The 21,099-nt window shown below is 49.6% G+C and overlaps 1 protein-coding gene and 1 long non-coding RNA gene across 2 annotated transcripts in view; one reads left to right on the forward strand and one right to left on the reverse strand.

The window, feature by feature from the left end:
• BACE2 (beta-secretase 2) overlaps positions 1-10,449 on the reverse strand; it is a 94,639-nt gene extending 84,190 nt beyond the window's left edge. The window contains exon 1 of the mRNA XM_022552884.3: positions 9,806-10,449. Within this exon, the coding sequence (XP_022408592.1) occupies positions 9,806-10,105 (300 nt within the window). The 5' untranslated portion in view covers positions 10,106-10,449. The remainder of the gene's footprint in view (positions 1-9,805) is intronic.
• On the forward strand, positions 9,220-20,209 carry LOC149749260 (uncharacterized). The gene is made up of 3 exons (XR_016392945.1): positions 9,220-9,838; positions 14,209-14,288; positions 15,392-20,209. It is a non-coding gene; the product is annotated as an uncharacterized LOC149749260 (long non-coding RNA).
• The last annotated feature ends 890 nt before the right edge of the window (positions 20,210-21,099 follow it).

Raw genomic sequence — 21,099 nt, forward strand, 5'->3', positions numbered from 1 at the left:
GGATTAGATACACGTCAGTGTCCCCGGATCAGGAACTTGGCAGTTTTGTGTCCTCTGCATCCCTGCTCTTCTACATCACAAGGCGCCAGCCACTCAAAAGGTTTTGAAAATCCTTATGTTCAGAGCATTCGATTTTCAAAGGAGGTTTTGTGGTTGTTTTTAACCTCAAACGAAATCTCTCTTTGCCCCCCAACCATTTTCTCCCAGTGCTTACACATCACATCCTCGTTTTCCAGAAAGAAGTTCAAAGTACACGCAGCAATGAGGCGCTCGCTCCGGACTGACTCACAGAGGCTTTCGTGAGTTAGATTCTAGAACACTCCAGGAAGTTAGGATTTTAAAGCAGAGCTTTAAAACTGCTTTGTGACTCGTGGGCCAAAACGATGCTCTCAAATACATTCAGCGGTAGAGAGTAATCATTCTTTTATTCCTCAAATATTAGCCCAGCCTGGGCCAGCCATGGCTCCAGGCAGGAGGGATGCCGTGGCCGCAGTACATTGTACGGATGCCGATAATTCTGTGCCCCTGACCCTAAAGTCTCCTGGGACTCTGCCTGCCAGCTTCTCTTGCCTGCAGCCGCAGGACCACAAACCTGCCCCCATTAGCCCTCACCCAGGACCAACCGGAGTGGATGATAAATGTCCAGCTCCTTTGCCCTTCAGCTGGGACAGCTGAGTCTAAGTGACATTCCCTCTCAGAGATCCCAGGGGACTGAGCCTACTGCCCACGCCTGCAACCTTTTCCTCACCCACACTTCCCCTCCCCTCACTGCCCCATCCCCTTCCAAGTGAACTGTCCAACTCACATGCTCATCTCAGTCTGTCTCTGGGGAAACCCAAACCAAGACACAAGTCTAAGTGGTCTTCTGCACCCCACCGCCCCTGGCACCCCGAGTTTAACTTTCCTTCCTTATTCAGAAACTCTCCCTGACAACCATACTTAACTCCCCTCCCCCAACTCCTCACACCCTGCACACACGTGACCTAGAAGCATGTAGCGTAACGTTTTCATACTTTGCAAGGCCTTGGTTCTAATAACATCGAAGCTCAAAGCACAATTTTAAAGCAGATGAATAAGGAGCAGCTCCAAAGGCCGGGCATGTCGGAGCGGCTCCCCGTGGCCCACTGTGCTGGTGCTGTCTGCCCTCCTGGTACAGGCTTTGCTGCCTGGCTTCATCCTGGAACACGGGTCCCCCTTTCTAAAGGGGTCTTTACCCACGCCCATCACCAGGCTGTACGGTCTCTCGGTACCCATCAAAAATTCTGTTTACTTGCTTTACAATCTGTCTTCCCAACAAGCACGCGGGTTCTAGAAAAGCAAGGGCCATCTTCGTCTAGTTGACTGTTGCATCCCTGGGCTTAGGATAGAGCCTGGCATACAGCAGGTGCTTAATAAATACACAGAATGAAGGAATAAAGCATGCTCATCCTTTGAGTCTAGTTCAAAATTCTTTCACCTCTTTAATCCCCAGTCACTCGAGTTAGAAGTGCCTTACTGCATCTGGCAAGGAGAACCACGGCACTGGAACAAGACAGGATTGCAAAGATCCGGAGACCCACAGGTGTGAGCCTGCTGCCACTCCCCACTGGTGCCCACACAGATGCTTCTGACGGACAGCCTCCCTCCCTGCTCTGGGCAGGATTTCAGATCCCTGGTACTGCTGACATTTGGGAATAGGTAATCTTCTGTTGGGTGAGGGGCTCTGTCCTGTGCATTGTAGGATGTCAAGCAGCATCCCTGGCCTCCAGCCACCAGATGCCAGTGGTACCACCCAAACTGTGACACCAAGAACGTCTCCAGAGAGAGCCCAATGTAACCTGGAGAATACAATTTCCCTGGATCGGGAACCACTGAGTTAGACTTACTTGCTACCCCTAGGATAAAGCTCTATACCCACCCCCTCCTGAGAGGGCTAAAAGCCGAGAGAACCCAACACTCACATTTCCTTTTTGCTTTAGTGAAAATGACCACTGTCCCGCTAAAGACAGGAGGTGGCAAAACAAATGTAAGTGGAACCATCTGTAACAACTTCTAACTTGTACTCCACGAAGGCCCTGCTGGTGGCGCCCATCCACAAACAAATGGTTACGTGTCAGCAATAAGGTAACCACAGGGTGGGGGAGGAAGCCCTGGAAACTCTGAGCGCAAGCAAACTTTCCAGTGCAGAACACGGGATGTCCGCTGAATCTAATCATTTAAAATACGGCTCTTGTACGTGTATGTCTTTTAAACTTTCCTTTTCCAAGTAATTCATTTTCATTGATTTACAATGGACTGGTCGGGACAGACTGGAAATTTAAACAGGACCCAGTCAGCACAGAGACTTTGAACAGCACGGCCCTAGAGCTCTTGCTCTGGAGAATGCGCACTCCACCTTTCCAACCTGCCAAGTGCAAGGAAGCTTCCGGAACCCAGTCTGCTACAGGTAGAGATTTCCTAAATGGGCAGAGTTAACACTTAATCAGACAACAGCCTTTAGGAAGATGAAAGAACCTACCAATTCCGTTCAGGAAACCACCCAGCAGAGGAGACTCTGGCTTCTTCGTGCCCTCCAAATAGTGTCCAAGGGATGGGGCCAGGCTTGTTGCTTAAGTGGCGGACGGAGTTGAGAGACGTGATAAAATGCAGATTCTCAGGCCCCGGTGCAGGCTCTCTCACCCTGTCAGTCTGGCCTGGGTCTTGGGAATCTGTATTTGTAACCAACCCTACAAGGCTTGCTTAGTCCTCCCTGCAGCCCCCTGGCTGGCGGAGCAAGGACTCCAGTTCTGCCCTTGGAGCCAGCAGCATCCAGCCTCCCCCCCGGCTCCCCAGGGCCTGAACCAGATTCTGCATCTTAATAGACCCCCGGGGGATGCACCTGCAGGCAGCTGTTGAAAATTAGGGCTATCGGAAGCTCTCCCCAACAGAATGGATTATAATCACTGAGTGTCAGAGCTTCTAGGAAGCGTCTCAGGTTACCCGGTGAAATCCCCTGTTTACAGACGAGGAAACTGAGGCCCCGAAAGGCTGAAGAACTTGCTCGTCCACATCAATATCTGGCAAGCAGCCCATCTGGGATGAGCAGCAGAAACGCCTAATTCCCAAAGGCTGTGACAAACGCGCAGACCTGCCTGCTCCTTGGTGGCCTGTCTGATTGGGAAAAGCTAATGAATTTCCCCAGGAGGCAGCTCGATGTGTGGGGGCTTGGAGTCCACACCCACCTTCACCAAGCAGCAGCTTCCCTTCTGGCAATGTATCCTGCCCTGAAACGGGGTCAGACCTGATTATCCCGCCCTCCCTGGGCTACCTGGAAAACTTTTTGATTCCGTGCTTTCCACCCTTTTTCCCCACAGTGCCCCCTTCTGAGGGGGCTGCCTTGTGGGTGGTTCTCTTGGGTTTCTGGCAGGGGGTTTGCAGGGCAGACAAACTGAAGTCGTTCTCAGCCCACTGCCAAGAAGTGCATTTATCCAGCACTGGGCTGGGGAGGGCTGGAGGTGCGCAGGCTCCTTAGGAGGGCCGGATGTAAACCCTCCTCCCCTGTGTCCTCAGTCTAGTGGGAAATGGAGGGAGAGGTTTTCCACTGCCCTTTATGGCTCATGGGCGCGATGAGGCCGGCCCAAGGCATCACCCTTTACACCGCAGACAGTCCTCTTCATCTTTCTAAAATGGCAGGGCTGAGACTGTGTGTTTCTAGGTACTGGTATATGGTGCGCCGTATAATAAAACTAGGAAACGTCCAACCTGAGACCTGTGCGGGGTAGCAAGCATTCACTCAGAAACAAACCTACGCGTTTTGTTTCCTTCCTGTGGTGATGTCGGCTCTCCAAGAGTCTCTATACCTCTTTGAGAATTCCAAGAGCAAAAAAGCGACTTTTTGATTGAGTAGCGATAGGCAAAAAAAGCAAATAGTCCAGGAGAGGATGAAGGGGGGCCACATGACAGCCAGTCCAACCAGGCATCACACACACATTCTCCACAGCCCGGGAAACTGGCCCAGAATATGGGACACACACCCTAACTCACACCATACCCCTCGGTATCCATGCACGAGGCACAGAAGCCGAGGTGGGCCGTCCACCTGCCTCACAGGTGGGTTCTGTTTTCCAGGTGGTATCCGTTGTCACTAACAATGAGGTCCACTGTCAACATTCAGCCTGGGCTGGGCAAGGAGAACAGAGTGAGCGCAAAGGAGGGGCCTGTGACAGATGGCAGGGGAGCCAAGTGTAAGCAGAAAGCCCATTGTTAGTCCTAAAAGGAGGCTCTTAGGCTCCAGGGAGAAGCACCTTTCTCAGCATCAGACGGGACCCAACGCCTACCCCTGCTGCCCTCTGCCTGGGGCTGGGGCGAGAGTCCGCAGCCACCAACCCCATCCTCAGCCCAGGTGGACCCTGAATCCAGGCTTGACCTGTTCCATTCAGTGTCTGGGATATAAAATAAACCCCAGGGCGTGCTGTCCCACACCCCGAGGAAGGGAAAATGCCGCCCCTGAATTCCTCTCCTCAGGCCTGACCCAGCCCACCGTGGAGGAGAAATGGCTCACCTCGACCTTTCCCTTTTGGTCTTAGTTAGAACGGGGTCAGCAATCATTCTAGGAGGAAACAGGAAGCCCAGAGGAGGTCAAGCCACCTGCCGACAACAAAGGAAGTCAGGCAGAAGAGTCTAGAAAATGCTGGAGATGCTTGAGGGGAAAAGGAGTGGATTCCATATCAAACAGATTCCATTGAAAAGGGGTGACAGATGCCTTACAAAGTCTTTAAAACATGAAACACAGCTTTCAACATGAGTATTTGTGAGTCATCGGTATTTAAATACCAGTGATCCGAGCTTGTCTAAGTGGGCTTTTCCCAGGTTATGCAATAATTACAGCAATCCTGGAATTAGTGCAACACGACAAAAGACATTTAAAAAATTTAAGCAATTACTCTCTAGCGAGGAAACTGATACTGAAATACAGAAAATAACCCAAACCCTCCCCTCCCCTCCCCGCCCCCCTCCCCCTGCCCTGTTCCCAGCACAATATCTTGTCACAGGCTCTGTGTCAACACAACACCAAAACCACCATGTGCTGCTGCCTTTGATGAAAATTATACTTGAATTCCAAATTAAAATTATTGGCAATTCAAAGATGGGATAGAATGAAAGGAAAAAAATCCACAGAATGATAAACTTAGGATGAACTTGTTATGGGTTAATTGTGTCCCCCGAACCCCGCCAAAAAAAAGGGATGCTGAAGCCCTAAACCCCAGTTCCCGTCTTGATAGATGTATCAAGCCACGACGAGGTCAGAATGGATCACGACGGGCCCTCATCGAAAGGCTGGTGTCCTCATAACAGGCGGCAAATTTGGACATAGAAACATGAGGTTGGGGGGAGAATGTTACAGGAAGACAGAGGAAGAGATGGGAGGGATGCAGCTACGAGCCAGGGAACACCAAGGACTGCCTGCAGCCACGAGAAGCTGGAAGAAGCAGGAAGGATCCCCCCCGAGAGCCTTCGGAGGGAGCGCAGCTGCACAGACACCTTGACTTTGGACTCCTGGCCTCCAGAACTGTGAGAGAGTATGTTTCTATTGTTTTAAGTCACCTAGTTTGTGGTCATTTATTACAGCAGCTGCAGGGAACTAAGAAGAACTTAAAAGATCTTCAACCAATGGGGAAAAGGAAGCATGGGGAGGTTGCCACCTGCCCATTGTCAAGTATGTAATGCCACTAGGATCTGGGCCCCTGCAGTGGGTCCAGGACGCTTCCCACTACCTCCAAGTCATTCACAGATAAATAAAGATGGTTCTTTAAGAAAAAAAGTCACTGCGACTCAAATAGCAGCGTGCAGAGCGGTGAAGTGCTTAGACTGTGGACTGGGGCAGACCTGATGGATAAGCCCGCTCAGGCACTCATCAGTGTGACTTGGGACAAATGACTTGGCCTCTCTGAGCCTCAGTTTCCCCATCTGAAAACCAAGTCAAATAACCATACGTACTTCAGCAGGTACATGCTGTTGTGAAGAGAAAATGAAGTGATCCAGGCAAAATGCTTAGCAACGTGTCCAGAACCCAATAAGCCTGAAATCAAGGTTAGCTATTAATACACAGTTGTTAACGATTTCTCAGACTCTGTCTCTCCAAGTTGTTTGGAGCGGATTCCTTGGTTTGGCCTTTCACAGTCCTCCATAATAAAGCCTTTGATGTTGAATTATTGCTCCAAAGCTCAGGAAGGGCATCTTTCCCCCGAAAGGAGCTGGTGGGAACCGAGCTTTGACTTTCTGGCTCTTTCCTTCCCAGTGGTCCATTCTTTCTTCATTGTCCTTAGTCGTTTACCGTCTCAATTTTTTCCATCAAATTTCTTCTTGCTGACCCTTTTTCAGCCTCCCCTGCAGTGAGCTTAATGTAATTTGAGGACACTGGGTGGCTTATTCTGAAAAGGACAAACTTTTAAATTGTATACGACAGATACATACCTTCAATCCAAAATCCTCCAGATTAACTGTGTACTAAGAGGTAAGTAAGCCCACGTGCCATGATTAAAACGTGAGCCCCCCACGTAACTCGTCAGCTCTTTACATACATTCCAATGTTTAAATCCGAGACGCATTTTGCTGTTTTATCTCTATTAGTGGAGATGACAGAAAATCTTTCAACAGAAACCCCAAAAGACTTTTTGAAGCCATTACCAGATATATAGCCTCGGACCTTCAGTTTCTTCAGTTGGATTTATTGTGTTAGCGTGGAAGTCTTTTTTAAAAAAAAAATAATGGAAATTGTTGTAATTATAATCACTTTAGAACACCATTATTATTATTAATAAGACCAAATGACACGGTTCAAGCAGCAGCTGGCTCTCCACTGTTAGAGAGAAGTCACATAACGGTGTCAGAGCCTCGGCACTCATCTCCATGCCAACGTGAGGCTGCTCACACACGGCCCTCCGGGCGCATGACTGTGATGTCTTGAAGGGTGTCAGGCAGAATGAGGGACCCCTGTTCTTGATTAAAGCATTCAGGGAATGAGCACATTTCCAACAGTTGCCTTTCCCATGGGAGAGCAGGGATGGTGGGGCTCTGGTTCCTGTACAGTCTTCCCACATGGTCTCTCCCATGCACACCTGGATCCAATTACTCATGATGCTGAGCCTTGAGCTTTGTCTGCAAGGAAGGGGACTCGATGGAGGGAACGGCAGGGACTGGGAGAGTCCAGTTTGTGTCACGTGTTAAGTTCCTAATACCTTGGGGTGTACGGTTCAGGGATCTCTGGCTGAAAAGGGTGACAGGAGGCCAAAAACCAAAGAAAAGAAGTCGGAAGGGAGGAAGGGAAGGGACCAGGTATCTGCCAGGTCATTGACAACTTGGGTTCTGGGGTCCAGCTGCCTGGGTTCAACTTCTGGTGCTTTCCTTTTTCCTTGTCCCGTTGCCCTGGGAAAGTCATTCAACCTCTCCAAGTCTCAGCTGTCCCATCCCCTGTATCAGGGTAAGAACTTGGAGCTGTTGTGAGGATTTCCTACAGTGGTACATTAGGCACACGGCACAGTGCTAGCCACGAGGGGCGTCCTCCACACTAGCTATGACTATTATTTAATTTTCAAAAAATTCTTGATTATTCACTGCTTGAATGTACAATTCCATTTTTCTCTCCACCTAAGCAAGTTTTATTTTAGGCTTCAGAGAATTAGCAGAGAACATATGCGTGACTCTTGGCGATTAACAGAGCAGGAAAAAACTTCCTTCAAGTTCAGAAGTCCCCCCATGGCTGCCCCCTCTTGCCTGCTGCAAATACCTGACTGGTGGTCGGAGATGTTTCAGGGGGAGGTAGGCAAGAAATGAATCCTGATGCACTCGTCATTAACACCTAAGAGTTTGCAGTAGGCATTTGGAAAGCGCACACGTGAATTCTGCTATAAAGCAGGTTATTACTAAATCAGGCCAAGAAGGAGGCACAGAATATCTCACTTCCCATCGAATGTAAAAATTAAATCTGGATTGTTTAAAACAGCCCTCCCTGGAAACATGCGAATGTGTAACTGAGAACTAACCTTGAATGAGCTATTTCCTTGGCCAAGGTAAAGATATCAGCATAAGATACTTAATACGTTCTTGTTAATTCATTAAACTTCATTATTTTAGAGTAAAGGTCATTGGATTAATTAATAAAGACAAACTATTATTTAGAAAAGTTGTTTTGTTTGTTTTTTTGCAAGCCCAAGAGAAATATTTTCTCGTTCTTCTAGATGCTTTTTTCCCTTCCCCTCCTCTCTGGAGGGAGACAGGCGTGAGGACCCAAACTGCCCAAATTTACTTTACTTTAGTTGAGAGAATTCCCTTCCACTTAAAACATCAAGGCACACATTTCCCAAGTGGTGAATGATTTAAGGCCTCTTCCAAAAGATTATCCTTGGGCCACAAAAAGAGGTTCACACTATCTCATGAAATCTTGGGAAAAGTGAAATGTACCAGGTTCTCACCACCAGCGCGTGTTCTCACGTGGTGGCTTTTACCAGCTCCAACCTCTTGTCAAGTTAAGCTTCCTCAGCTGACTCTCCACAGCCCCCCCCCCCGGGCCCTCCCCCTGCTCTCCAGCCACCATCCACCCGAGGAGATGCCAAAGACAGCGCTTAGATGAAAGGCAACTAGAATCAAAGTTTTGAGCCGAAATACATTTTTGAAGGCTTTTCTTTTTTAAACTAATTAAACAAGTATAGAAGTTATTCAGTAGAGTTTCTTTTTTTAAAGAGATTAGCATGGCATGTCTTTCCTCTTAAGAAAGTCTTGAATAATTTAATTAGAATTACACCAAAGTCATGAGTATGTGCTATTTATGGGGGAATCATGGCTGAATTAAAACCCAAATGACAATGTTAAAAATAAAGTATCTTCAGACACCGTATTCAATGGATAAGAAAAACTTGACTTCAACTCACAGATTAGGTAGTTTCGAAGGAAGGAGGAGGGGGCCAAACCAACTCCTGGGATTTTGTTTTTCTTAAGATGACCGGGCCTGGGCACATTTGTTTCTTGCTACAAAAAGTGCTAATAATTGAAAATGAGGATAAGATCGCTGTTTGATTTTATTTCTATTTTGTCACTGGGAGACCTCTTGGTACCCGGAAGCCTGGCTCATCGCATTTTTTTTTTCCCAGTCCCTTTACTGCATTTAACACGTTCCCCACACGTGTGTAGACTCTTTGATCGGCGCAGAGGGTCTAAGCAGCAGGGCCAGCCCAGAGGAAGCTGACCAGCCAACCCCGAGAGAGGAAAGTGGAGCCGGGGAAACGCTGCTCCCTCCGCGGGCAGCCAGCGAGCGAGTCTCCTTGGACAGGGTTGCTCTGAGCTGAGATAAAGCAAGAATCCCTTTGAAAGGGTACTGCGCCTTTGGAGGCCGTCCACGAGCCTCCTTAGCGATGAGACAGCGCGCGGGTAGGGGGCGGGAATATTAACGCTAAGTGATTCCCCCGGTAACAGCAGCATCGCTCCCTGGGCCCACCGCAAGGTCTCCTCGCTGAAAAGACGTGTCGCTCGCCAGAAGGTAATCCCATTAGAGGGAAGTTACAGGTCTCTCGCCTCGCAGCCACACGGAGAGGGAGAGCTTAACAAGTTCTGAAGCGCTTGCACACACCTCCGGCTGCGCCCGGGGCAGGATTGCTACCGCTCCGCGTCCCGAGTGCGCGCGCCCCGGCTCCGGGCCCGGAGCCCCTCTGCGTCCCCAAGATCTGCTCTCCGGGGACAGCTGCTGTTTTGGGGGCGACGCTAAGCTGCGTGGAGGCACAGCTGGGCGCCCCCAAGAGCCCCCCGGCTGCAGGGCGCCCGGTCCGAGCGGGCTGGCGAGCGCGCACCGACCTACCTTCTGCGGGGGCGTCCCGATCAGCATCTCCAGGTAGTAGCCGCGGCCAGAGTCCCCCTGCAGGTTATCCACCATGGCCAAGAAGTTGGCTGCACCCCCGGCGGGCTCCAGGGCGAGCGCCAGGCCGTCCGCGCGGGGCTCGGCGGGGGGTCCGGGCCCAGGGGTGGGCGCCGCCCCGCGGCTGCTGGCCGATGCCACCCGGAGAGGCAGCGTGAAGGGCGCGGGGGCCGGCGCCGGGGCCGCGCGCAGCAGCCACTGGGCCAGCAGCGGCAGCAGCAGCGCCCGGGCCAGCGCGCCCATGCCCGCGGCGGGGCTCGGGGGGCGCGCCTGGCCGGGCCCGTCCCGTCCGGCGACAGCGGCTCAGCGACTCTGCGGCGCGCCGGGCTGCGGGGCAGGGCTGGGCGCGCAGCGGGGCCGGTGGCGGCGGCGGCGGCGGCGGCGGACGGGAGGAGGACCGGGGAGGAGGCGCCGGAGCCGCTCCAGCCCGCGCCAAGTTAAGCAAGTTGGTCGCCGCTGCCCCCTCTGGCGGGCAGCGGCTGCCCCGCAAGGACCGGGCCCCTCCCCCCTCCCCGGCCAAGGTCAAAGCGAGGCGCGGGGTACGCCCGGGTCCACCCAGGCCTGCCCTGTTCACCCTCGCTCGTCTTGCGCCGCGCCTCTTCTCCGGGAAACTCGAGTCCCCAGTTTCCTCGGAACGCGCCCCGGCTGCCACGGCCAACGGATGTGACGAGACTCATCGGATACCAGGGGGGAAAGTTTCGGGAACCCTTAAAGGGGCAGCGAGGGCCTGAACTGGCTCCCTGGCCGCGCGCGCCCGGCGGCCCCGCTGGTGTTCCCTGGCCCCTTAGTGGCGGGGACTTCCAGGGGTGACGTGGGTGTCAGAGGGAAGCGTAGGGAAACGCAGAAAAGCCGCGAGCATCTCTAGGAGTGAAAGAGTCTGCGCCTCCCCTCGCCAAGTACGTCCCTGCAGCCCTGCAGCCGCCCGCCCCCCGGGGTCCTGCTGCTTCTCGGGGCCTCTTCTGTGCCCAGCCCCTCCAGCCCCGTTCCTGCCCATCCCCCGTCCCCACTTCGGGGGCCCCTGAGTGATTTTGAAGAGGTCTGAGTGGACGCTGGGAGAGGCAAGGGTTGCGGGAACCCGGGGAGGACGCGAGAGCTTTGGAGACTTCTCTCTAGAAATCTGGGGGAGGTAGGGGGCTTGGCTGCTGTAGCTGCACCAGCCTCGGTTCTCCCTTTGCGCCCACCGTTTGAGCCGGGGAGGTGGCATCCGCAGCTGGCTTTGAGCCTGTGCTTCTCCGCCCACTGCTCGACCGTACTGCAGATGCGATGCTGCCAGTAGCTGCTCCTTCACCTGCCCCAGGATTCCCTCAGCCCACCCAGCAAGTTACAGTCATCATCCAAAATCAGGGCCATTGAATTTACAGCTCTGCCTCCATTCCCCGCCCCCCCTTCCCGCTCCCCCCCACGGACTCTCGGCGGATTATCTAATTAATACTTGTTTAGCCGCAGACACCGAGACCCAGAAATGCATTCAGTAATGCGAGCCACAAGGGTTTTTATTTTATTTTAGATACGAAACGCAGGGGAGACAATTCCATAAGCTGAAGTCCATCGATTTCTACGGAAACAAGAAGTAGAAAACTCTACCTCCTCCAGCTGAATTGCGTTGGCTGTTTTAAAAAAAAACAAGCCCATCTTCAAACAGCGGGAGGTTGGAGGAAAGCTTCCCTCCTCCCTGCAGTTTCCAGTTACTTCTACTCAAGATTTGATTTTTATTGCTGTCTTCCCAATTTTAGAATCAGGTCTAGCTCTGCAAGGGACCCTTATGTCAGAGATCTTCAGCTGTATTGATTTTCAGATGGCTTTAACTATAAATCACATTTCCCCAAACTATATCCCAACTATAACAAATCCCCAGCCACACAGAGAAAGGCCTGGTTGGGTCCCGTGATATAACCTAAGTTGATATTCCCCATAAATCTGCATAGTTATCCCAGAACTATTACATTCATATATTCACATTTCAAATTCAAGGTTGTAAAAGAAGTGTAATTTTTTTCAAAAATGGTTATTTATACTCTTCAATGTCCAGTCTTGAGGGGTTTCCAAAGACATCCAGACAGCTCTCAGAAGACTGTAACCTTGTAAAAAGCCCATGAAATTTATTAAGGACATTGACATATGGGCTGCGTGACATAGAAGTTGCAACATTAGAGACATTTGCTCTAGTAATTAAACAGCACAAGAGAAGTTTTTAAAAATCCAGTCTAATTAAGGTTGGTCCTTCAGGAAACTCCAGACTCCATCTAGTATGAGTATTCATGAGCTTTTCATTTTAAGAGGGCTAGTTTAGGTTTGTGAGTAAGCAAGTGCAGTAGGTATAGTCACAGAGAAACTTGTGCAGTTTTAAGGGAGGGCAGAGCTGCCGTGTCAGAAAATGATGCAGGCGGCAGGGACAGCATCTGATGACCGTACCCTTTGTGGTCTCTGTTTTTATGAATGGTCTTAGAGTTCTTGATCCCTACTCAGAACTACGGTGTTGGCTGCATTTGGGAAACAATCATTTTACCTCCCAGGTGCTTTAACTGAAATCGTATGTGGCAGTCTTCCCTTTGGCTGGCTTCGGGTTTCTTTTACAGCATCCTTGAAGGGCTTCTCCAAGAAAGAAGCCACTTTCCATGGTGCTGGTGACCCATGCAGTGGGGAGGGAGGAGGTGACCCCCTCACTCCTTGATAGCAGCCCCGCATCCTCTCCAGACTGGCCCATGCTCCCTCACCTCACCCATAGCCTCCCCTTCTCCCCCTCCCTCCCTCCAGCCTGAGCACCTCCATTTTCAGCCATACACTTCCTTGGTCCATTCAGGAAAACCAAAGCCCTACAGTGAGATGGGCTGTCCCTCCTTGCAAAGAGCAAACACCATCATCGTGTCCCTGGACAGCAGGAGGTTGAGGAAGGGTCTCACCCCCCAGCCCAAGGAGCTCACCAGGGATTCCTTCCAGGAATACGAGGTGCACTTGGCCAGAAAGATTGTCATTGATGCGTATGTTGATGTTCCCTGGCTCTTAGGACTAGCTCTGAGTTCCTTTTATACCAGCAGTTCTCAGACTTTTTGGTCTCAGGCCCCCTTTACACTCTTAAAAATTGAGGACCCCAAAGAGCCTTTGTTTATGTGGATCATATCTATCAATAGTCAGCAAATGAGGAAATAGAACTGAGACATTTTAACAATATGTAGTCATTCATGTAAAAATCATAATAACAAACTCATCACACCACAAGATCGATAACATTTTAATGAAAACTAACTTCTGAGAAAAGTTAGAAGTGACATTATTTTGCATTTTTGCAAATTCCTCTCTGCCTTAATAGGAGGCAGCTGGATTCTCATATCTGCTTCTATGGTACATTCAGTCTATTACGAAGTCTCTAGAAAATTCTATGAACAGGCAGGAGAGAATGAGCGTGAACAAGGAAATAAAAAGAGTTTTGAGCTAAAGGACCCCCTGAAGGGTCAGACCACACTTTGAGAACAGTTGTTTTGCACTAGCTTTCTATGGTTTCTATGTTTGCATCTTAAGTCCTTCTCAACATATAAAGATTCCTTTGTACCAGGCACTGTGTCAACAACTGGGCGGAAAAGGCAAAGTAAGAGCTGGTCCTTACGTTTGCGGACTAGATCGAGGGGCTCTTTCTTTTATCCTAGCGGCGGCCCCCCCAGACTTAGCAGGAGGGGGACCCAGGCCACCTGCAGCCCAGAGGAAGCTTGTGGATTTATCTCTTCATTCCCCTGCGGCTTCATGTCCCACCTGCCCCCAGGCTCCTTCTCAGCAACTTATGAAAGTTGAAGTTAAAGGCTCCTCTTCTCTCGCTTTTTAAACCTGTCCTGATCCTGCCTTTCTGCAGCTACTGCTTCTGATGCCCCCCCACTGGAAATGCGGCCTGCACCCCTCGTCCCAACTTCTTCCCCTCCCCCACTCACTCCTCACCTCCCACCCTGCGCCCACACATTGACAGGCTGTGTCCCTGTGGACAGTTCTCCATCCTTGTCCCTACCCCCCCCCCCTTGGCAACATTGCACACTGGGCTCTTCATCCACGCTTGGCATTTTCAAGCCTGACTCTTCACTAGGATCACTGGGGATCCTGCCTGCGCCTTGAGGCAGAGCTCCAGAATTGCTAGTTTTCAAAGCTTCCAGGAGGATCTGGAATCCGAGCCTGGGAGAAATGAGATAAAACGTCAGATGGAAGAGGCTCAGTGCCCCCATAATCCTGAATTTCAGTATGCATCCCTGAGGTCTTTCAGAGTTAAAAAAACGATTCCTTGCTGTGTTGACTGAAAAGACCTAGAAAACGTGAGCATCCCCAGTGCCTGAATTAGGGTTTCTAAATATCATTTCACTCTACACCAGGCCTCCTTGGAGAAGGCTGACTCCAGGCTTGGAACAGAAACCCAACAAGATGACCCTGGGACGTTCTGTCATACCAGAAAGTAAGGATGTTATCAAAGATTCCTGAGGTCCTATCAGGAGCTGGGGCAGAGCTGCAACAATTGAAACATCATTAAAAGTAGTAATTGCAATGGCTCAGAACACTTTAATTATGTTGAAACTTATTCGTTCATAATGTTCTTTTAAAAAGTCCATTGTTTATCTTTGAAGAATGCTGAGGAACCCAATTCATTGTTTTTAAAAACTGGCAGAGAAAGGAAAAGAATCGAGCATTTATTATTTTGACTTTCTTGTACAAACCATGCCTCAGTGGAACCAAGTAACTGATGAAGGGAAATTCCTCTTTATAGAAGTATTGCAGCTAATAAGTGAAGGAATGATTGAATTAGACTGTTGTCATTTCGCAGCCCCTAAAGAATTAATGGATCTGGGCACTGAGCACCCACAGCTGATAACAGCACACAGCATTCTGTACTTCCTGATGGAAGGCCACCATGCTGCCTGTGAAATGTTCTGGTCAAAAAATCAAACCTGAACCTGATTAAGCCTCTAGACCACAGGTTGGCAAACCATATCCTGGGAGCCAGATCTGGCCTGCTGCCTGTTTTGGTTAATAAGGCTTTGTTGAAACACAGCCACACCTATTTGCTGAAGCAGTTGCAACAGAGACTGTATGGCCCTTAAAACCTAAAATATTTACTGCCCAACCCTTTATAGACAAAGTGTGCCAGCCCTGCTCTAGATCACAAGGGTCCCAAGACCCTTATCAATCAACTGCGATTTAGGGACTTTATTTAGATCCCGATTTGAACATGTTGAAAAAGTTACTTATGAGACAGAGACATTTGAATACTAGTTGGATGATGTTGTGGAATTATTAACACTTTAGATGTAATAATGGTGTTGAGTGTGTGTGTGTGTGTGTGTGTGTGGAGTTCTCATCTAGTGGGGGCATATACTGCAGTGTTTACGAATGAAATGAGGTTTGTTTCAAAATAATATGGGTTGGTGGGGAAAGTACCAGGCAGGGTTCTCAGTGAAACAGATAATCCTAATAACTAACCCTATCCACAGGCATCATTATTATTCCCATTTTACAGATGACAACCAAGGCACAGATTCAAAATCTGAGTTCTGATTTCAGATCCTGTGCTCTTCGTCACGGGGCTTGGGCCACCCCTTTGATGTGGACTTTCTGAAGATCACAGGATGGTCGAGCTGGGAAGGACCTCCAGAGGAACACCTGCCGGGGAGAGCCTACCAACAGCGTCCACGGATCCACATCACTCCTTTAAAAGACATACGTTGAGTGCCCCTCTGTGTCAGATGCCACGTTACAGCCAGAGCCACATGGACCAATAAGACCAGACAGCCCCTTCCATCAGAGACCACAGACGGACTGTAAATATACTTCTTTTTGGAGACACCAGTCCAGCTTCTGGGTGGAGGAGAGTTGAGGGCGGTGAGCCTGGAGACGGAGACCAATTTGGAGGTCACGGCAGGAGTCCATGAGGATGACGGCAATGGGCACTGAAAAGGAGAGTTTAGCATTTCATGTTGAGAAGTTAAATCTGCGCAACACAGGGTAGAAGGATGATAGGGTTCACGTTAGCACACAGTATACATCTATGTTATCATGGCTTCTGTCTGCCCGTGGCTGGTGCCCGTCCACTTTCAGAGCTGAGCCACAAATCCCATCTCACCTTGATCCTCAAACAGTGGGAGGCGGGGGTGGCGGATGTCCCTGTTTATGAGGGGACGCTGAGGGACAGGAGCAATGAGCTCCCACCACATTCTGGACGCTCAGCTCTCACATCCTCTGACTTATTCTCCGAGGCGGGCATCCTGTGCTCAGGCCGTGGAGAAGGGCACCCAGGCAGGGTCGAAGGTCAGGCTGAGATCACGGCCAGTAACTTAGCCAACCTGATATGAATCCGGTCCATAAACTGCCCAAGCCTATGTTCTTTTTCCTAAACCACGTTGCCTTCTTTTTTTTTTTTTAAATTTTATTGACATATAATTGATTTACAATGTTGTGTTAATTTCTGCTGTACAGCAAAGTGATTCAGTTATACATATATATACATGTTTTTAAAATATTCTTTTCCATGATGGTTTATCACAGGATATAGGATATAGTTCCCTGTGCTCTACAGTAGGCCCTTGTTGTGTATCCATTCTATACATAATAGTTTGCATCTTCTAATCCCAAACTCCCAATCCTTCCCTCCCCCTCCCCCTTGGTGACCACAAGTCTGTTCTCTATGTCTGTGAGCCTGTTTCTGTTTTGTAGATATGCTCATTTGCGTCATATTTTAGATTCCACATATAAGTGATGTCATACGGTATTTGTTTTTCTCTTTCTGACTTACTTCACTTAGTATGATAATCTCTGGGTCCATCCGTGTTGCTGCAAATGTCGTTATTTTATACATTGTCTTCTTAAAATGACTCATCAGGCAGATCTTGGGACACAGGGAAGTAAGGGCTCACTTCCGACTTCCTTATACCAACCTTCCCTCGTGCATTTAAAACAGGTCATGGCTTTACAGAAAGCCATGTACACTTTCAGGAACACATCACTTGGATAAATAAGGCCCATCAGTATTATATTACATCAGCTGGGTTCCACCTAGGCAAGGCTCTACCTAGAAAGGTAGGCTGCCAAACTCGTGGACGTTTCCAAATGTTTGTCCACCGCCAGCCCTGCTCTTTGAATGAGTGCGGAGGTAACAGCCAAAGGAAGGCCCAAAGACTCTGAGCCCAGAGACCTGGGATCAGCTTCTGCCACAGACCACTGGAACGTCCTCAGACAACTCTCTTCTGCTCTCTGAGCCTTGGTTTCTAAGGAAACACCCTCCTCCAGGGGTGTGTTTTCATCGAACCAGCATGAATGGCGCCCCCTGGAGTTGTGTGTCGGTATGGTTTTGCTTGCTTTATTAGGCTCCCTTGATTCCCTTTGCTCACACCGTAACTGCTCCAAAGCCAGGATGCAGGTGCTATAGTCACCTGAGAAGGCATGCATTTGGTTATGGTTCCTGTGCCATGGGTGGAAACCACTGTCCTTGGCGTTTCAGTTGCCAAACCACTTAAGGATCATTTGAGAAAGGTGTATGAGTCTTGGGATTGTCTGAAACTTTCTGTTGTTAACGTCCAGAAAGCCCAGCATAAATGCTTGCAAAAAGGTGTCAGGGGCTGGGGGATTCCTGGGGACCACAGTAGGAAACCCCTGTGGTGGCAGGATAATGGTCCCCTAAAGATGTCCATGTCCTTGTCCCCGGAACCTGTGAATAAGTTACCTTATATGACAGAAGGGACTTTGCAAACCTGATTAAATTAAGGCCCTTGAGCTTAGGGGAAGAGCCTGGATTATCCCAATTTCCCAGCTGTGGTCAGAGGGAGCCATGATTACAGAAGAACTGTCAGAAAGATGCAATGTTGCTAGCTTCGAAGAGGGAGGAGGGGGGACACAAGCCAAGGAATTCAGGTGACCTGAGAAAGATGTAAAGGCAAAGGAAATATTCTCCTTCAGAGGCACCAGAAAGGAAAGCAGCCCTGTTGGCACTTTGATTTTAGCCCAGCGAGATCCAAGTCTGACTCTGACCTTTAAAAGTTTAAGATAATAAAATTCATGCTGTTTTAAGCCACCAAGTTTGTGGTCATTTGTTACAGCAGCAGTAGGAAACTAACTCACCACGCTTAGGAAACTGTATCCCTTCATACTTTAATAGCACAGAGACTGATGTTGCAGGGAAAAGCACAGATATTGATGACTGTGAGTCCAAAAAGGATTCAGGAGAGTTGGCTGGAGTATGAAAAATTTTAAGAATAACTTACCAGCTTATTTCACCTATATTTTATGTTTATACAGCGATACCTAAATTGGGCCGAAAACCTCTTTTCTAGGCATTAAACAAAGTACCTAAGTGCTAAGAAAGTATGTATGATGATTTAACGGTAACATTTTTTTTTTTCTCGGTGGTGCATGAAATAGTGGTTCTTTCCACTGAGGTGTGTATCTTACTATGGTTAGAGTTGGTGAAATTGACACCACTTGTGGAAGTCTTTGCTACATAGTAGCCACTCAAGAAATGCTGTACCTTTCCGGAAAATATTGTCTTAGATTTTAAGACTCTGTCCCCGTGGCTGTGTATATCTGGGATTTGGGGGAGTGCCCATCTTCACTGTTATCCTTCCTGTCATTCGGCTCTAGGGTGTGGTCGGGATGCCCTCTCTCCCCCTAGTGCAACCATTGCACTAGGAACGGTTTCCATTTCTCATTCAAGAGACTGGGACTCATTTGGTTATGATGGCACAGGTGAGAGGGTGGAATCTTCGCCGCTTTCAGCGAAGCTCTGGAGTTCAGAGCTCCTTCAAGTTCGGTGACTTTTACACCATCGTAATTCATTAATATTCGTGCCAATGCAGGCAGAGCCCTTGGGTGGTGGAATCAGAAGTGGGTTGCTGGCCACAGACCGACTCATCCTCTGCGCGAACGTCTTCTTTAATGTGCTGTTTTTACTTCGGTCACCGTCTGAAATTGCTTCCCTTTCCTGGTGGAAGTCTGGAGGAAGACAAATTCAAGCTAGCGCCTGCAAAAGCATCTGTTTTGACAGGGGCCATTTAGAGAATGGGACTGTCTTTTATGTGGATTTATGAGTTTGTGGGCGGAAAAAAGTAAAAGCATGAAAAAGGGAGGGAGTGAAGGGGAAAGAATAAGGGAGAAAGGGCAGGAGAAAATGTGAGTCAGACTGCAGTGGGTGTGGGGAACGGCTGGGAAACCGCATCATCTCCCCCTCCCCCTCCCAGCAGATTCCCGTGCCCGGTGGAGTTTCAGAGCCCCTGGCTGGTCCAGTTTAAATCAGATCAGCTTCACCTCGCACAGGAGAAAAAAGCAACATGGGCCCCGGAAACCACCCTCTCTCTCAAGCTCAAGGCACAGGATGCCCTCCCTACTGCCCTCCCCCGCAAGCTCAGGGTGCAGCAGCCCATGTGAGACATCGGGGTGGGGCTGGAGGAGTGAAGGCAAAGGACCCAAAGAGGCAGATAATCAGAAAGGCCCTTGGTCTCCAAAAAGCAGCTAACCCTGGCACTTGACCTCAGATCGCCCCCATGGGTGGCCTGCTGTGTGATGTGGGACATCTGGTCTGGCAAGGTCCTAGCAGACAGTGGAGACCGAGAGGGCAGCGCTGCATTTCCTTGTAGGATGCCATTGTCAAAGGTGGGAGCAGGGCTCCAGGCAGCAGTGGAATGCCCAAGCATGCCCGGCCCCTGCCCTGAGCTCCCGGGCCCTTGGCTTGACACTGCAGAGACACCGATAAAATCCCACCAGCAGAAACGCTGGAAATGGGGTGGGCAAACCCAGAGCAGTTATGGGAGAACTCATTAAAAATCTCAGAAATTCCACCAGAGCGTCACACATAGGGTGACTGTCCAGCTGTGGCCTGCAGGTAGGCACTGCCCATCCCCCATCCCCGGCTCAAAATGGCACCACCCCCTGCACACTGGTTCTTAGGTCTGGGCACCTGCGCCCACCCTGCCCCTGCTCCATCCCCGAGAGGAAGCACATCAGCTGACACCTGGCCCCCATCCCATTCTCTCCTCTCCCAAGGACTCCCACTAAACTGGCTACAGAGAGAACCTGCGCTACTACCTAGATTCGTCAGTCTTAGCTTTTACTTCCCAATACGTGCAGACAGTGAGAAGTTCCCAGACACTCCAGGAGAACCAGCGGCTGAAGGGGAGCCACTGGTCAGAGGGGGCAGTGGAGAACTTAACACAGAATTCTAAGACTTTGTTCCTGAGGGAAATTTCAGGAGCTATTCTAAGAAGGAAATAAGAGCTTTTACTGTTAAAAAAAAAAAAAATGCAAGTGGAGCTCAAAAAAGAATTCTTGGAGATAAAAACATAATTTTTGAGAATAAAAGAAAAACTCACAGAGGCAGTGCATGGCAAAAGGGACAGAGCTGAAATCTGAGGTGTAAATGAGCGGCTCAATGTAGGTCAGGGAATGGTTGGCAGCCCCAGAGTAAAGAGATGAAGAGGTGGGGACCACAAAAGAAAGGATAGATTTATGGGGAAGGGGATCTAGGGGACTTTTACTTTCATGTCACAAGTTTCAGGAAGGTAGAACTGAAATGACGGAGGAGAAGCAAAGACCAAAGATACAAACATTCCTTGAGCTAAAGACATCAGATCAAAAATCCTCACCAAATACTGGGTGCAGTTATTGAAAAGGACACTCAGGAATTTCAATGATAAAGAGGAAATTGTTTCAACTGTCTGGCTGGCAGGGGAGTGTCTCCAGAAGACTGAATGGCGGTAGAACAACCAATCCGAGGTGAACGGGGCTGGTCCCAGTGTGAGCAGCTTTTGGAGGGAAAGCGCTCTCTGTTCCAGGCCCCTCTGTCTTGTCACTAACCTTAAACTAGGCGCCCCCATACTCTACTCATCTTAGACTGAAGCGCACTTTTCAAATCTTTTGCTCACGCAATACTTTGCCTAACTTTTGGTCTTTTTTTTTTTTTTTTTTTTTTTAGCGGTACGCGGGCCTCTCGCTGTTGTGGCCTCTCCAGTTACAGAGCACAGGCTCCAGACGCGCAGGCTCAGTGGTCATGGCTCACGGGCCCAGCCGCTCCGCGGCACGTGGGATCTTCCCGGACCGGGGCACGAACCCGTGTCCCCTGCATCGGCAGGCGGACTCTCAACCACTGCACCACCAGGGAAGCCCTACTTTGCCTAACTTTTGGATTCTTTCTGTAGATCAGAGAAGTAGAAATGAAGACTAAGTAATTAACAGATGAACAGATCTCTTCCCTAGCTTCCCCTTCAGTAGTCTCACGAACAAACTGC

This window comes from Delphinapterus leucas, chromosome 4 (assembly GCF_059928025.1).
Source record: "Delphinapterus leucas isolate spDelLeu-1000000601 "Yukka" chromosome 4, BTC_Dleu_Yukka2, whole genome shotgun sequence".
NCBI lineage: Eukaryota > Metazoa > Chordata > Mammalia > Artiodactyla > Monodontidae > Delphinapterus > Delphinapterus leucas.